We start from the raw sequence: 2,213 nt of genomic DNA on the forward strand, positions 1-2,213 counted from the left end.
CAGCTCCAGGTACTCATTCATCATCTCCTGCCTCCCAGTACTCATCAGAGCGATCAGGAAGTTCGCCACCGCTTCTGAACTGGAGCAGGCGCAGGCCTCATCGACCTTTATCTTACCTGAGCCCAGCATGGCTCATCCACCCGCCCATGGGCCCCGAGCTGTACTTCGTGATAGGCCGGTCAGAACAGCCCATCTCTTGGGCCTGGGCCAGACAGAGGCCGTGTCACATTTGACATTGCCTGCTCGCACCGCGGCGGCGCACACGACTGACTACAGGAGAGTACGAGACCTCGCGTCGTCGCGAGAGCCGGGGAAGAGAACGCGCGCCGCACCGGCAGGAGCGAAGCCACGCCAAGCCAAGACATGGCGGCCAACTACTGCCTCCGCCGCCTCGCCTCCGCTCTCTCCCACGGGCCCCAGACTCCGGCTCCTCCCGCGTCCCTCCTCCTCCGCGTCGCGCTCTCCAGCTCCGCCCCCTCCACGGGTCCGCCGCCGGAGGCCGCCGGGAAGGGGGAGGGAGAGGAAGCGGCGGAAGCCAAAGGCGCCGACGTCGACACCAAAGCGGGGAAGGAGGAGGATGAGGGCGACGGCGGCGTTTACGTGAACAAGGCCACCGGCGAGATCGGCGGCCCTCGGGGGCCCGAGCCCACGAGGTACGGCGACTGGGAGCGCGGCGGCCGCTGCTCCGATTTCTGAACCCGCCGCCGCTAGCCGCGAGGTGAGACCGTGAACAGGAAAGCTGGATGTGATCATGACTGCCGTTGGATTTGTTCTGTGCAAGGACTGTGTTAAAATTGAGTTATGCTTTTATCTTCTGGCATAAACAGACAGACATGACAGTACTCGATTCAGAGTGTTCAGAGCACCTCGATGGTTTTTGCTTGCATGCCTTGATTTTTCATCTCGTGCAGCTAGAGTGAACATGTGCTGTTATTAGGTTTCCTGATCTTGGTTATGACTGTAAGTCCATCAAACGTAATAAAAACAATGGAACGCAGCGCATACATCATTGTGACTTGTTGAATTTCACACTAGCAAAGGATGGAAGATCCTTCTTCTCTGGTTTAGTACAGGTCCGCAGCTCATAACTTGCCCCAATTTGGGGTTGCAAAGTGGATGCTGTCGAATTGCAAGCAAGGCATCCTCCCATTTTGGTTGGCGTCTTTGTTTTTTTATCGATTGTTTTCACAGAGACAGCTCGTGTTGACAGGGCAGGAATTGAGCTCTGTTAAATTGTCTGCACACCATGTAACATATAATCGATTCAGATTCAGTGAAAGAAAATGAGTTCAGTGTCTGCTGTTTTACATATCTTCATCTGCCTCTTTGTTACACTCTACAGTATGTTGGGTTATATTTCTTTTCTCTTTAGTTGATGTGCAAATGTTTCAGCAAGACTATCATATAATTCAGTGTTCTAGAGAAATCATCGATGCAGATATTATGACATGGGCAACAAGCAACATACTGGTAATTGGATTTTCTTGTTGAAAGGATTGAGATAGAAGGCACATGTGCACCTGCACACTATCCCTAGCAGCCAGTATTTACTTGCCTGAGCCGGTCTTCTCTCATGGGCAAGTTGTATGTTGCACTATCTAGAGCTACTGCTAGAAAAAATTGTCAAGATCCTTGCCATCCCAGCGGATGGAAAAATGATCATTATTTTGTCTATAGAGGTTCTTGATAAGCGCAATCTGTAATGATGATCAGGTAAGTTTCATAGATAGTTCTCTGCTAAAACTTTTCCTTTGTTGTTAACTTAGTGTCTTTTTAATACATGCAAAAGACTGAACAATTGCAGGCAGGAGAAGCTATAATAGGTAATGATTGACTTGATTGTTTTGACAAGAAGACCACCCTTCAGGAATGTATTTCAAGCAATATGTTCTTGCATGCACCAATTGGAGATGTGAGGATGAGAGAGAGAGAGAGAGAGAGAGAGAGAGGTGACAGTGGACCTCCGGAAGAAGACACAGGAGGTGATGGGCCTGGACTCCAGCAAGGCCGACGGCAACGAGCAGTCGAACACAGCAGTAGCAGCATCGGAAGAAGAAGGCCACGGCGCCGCCGCCGCCGCCGCGGCGTCGAGGCAGACGAGGTGACCGTGGACCTCGTATGGTGGGGTTCGGCAAGGAGGTGGTGCTCAAGCAGCGGCAGCGGATGCGCCGGAAGCGGCGCCTCGGCGAGGAGCGCACGACCATCCTGCTCAT

At 52.3% G+C, this 2,213-nt stretch overlaps 1 protein-coding gene across 1 annotated transcript; it reads left to right on the forward strand.

Annotated features, from left to right (window-relative positions):
- Positions 1-251: 251 nt before the first annotated feature.
- Positions 252-1,002, forward strand: LOC136527819 (uncharacterized). Its single transcript, XM_066520663.1, has one exon. The coding sequence runs from the start codon at positions 364-366 to the stop codon at positions 694-696; it is 333 nt and encodes a 110-aa protein (XP_066376760.1). The 5' UTR covers positions 252-363; the 3' UTR covers positions 697-1,002.
- The last annotated feature ends 1,211 nt before the right edge of the window (positions 1,003-2,213 follow it).

Source organism: Miscanthus floridulus, chromosome 19, assembly GCF_019320115.1.
Source record: "Miscanthus floridulus cultivar M001 chromosome 19, ASM1932011v1, whole genome shotgun sequence".
NCBI classification, from domain to species: domain Eukaryota; kingdom Viridiplantae; phylum Streptophyta; class Magnoliopsida; order Poales; family Poaceae; genus Miscanthus; species Miscanthus floridulus.

Coding starts and splice junctions, on each gene's coding strand:
- LOC136527819 (XM_066520663.1), top strand. CDS start 364: ATGGCGGCCAACTACTGCCTCCGCCGCCTCGCCTCCGCTCTCTCCCAC.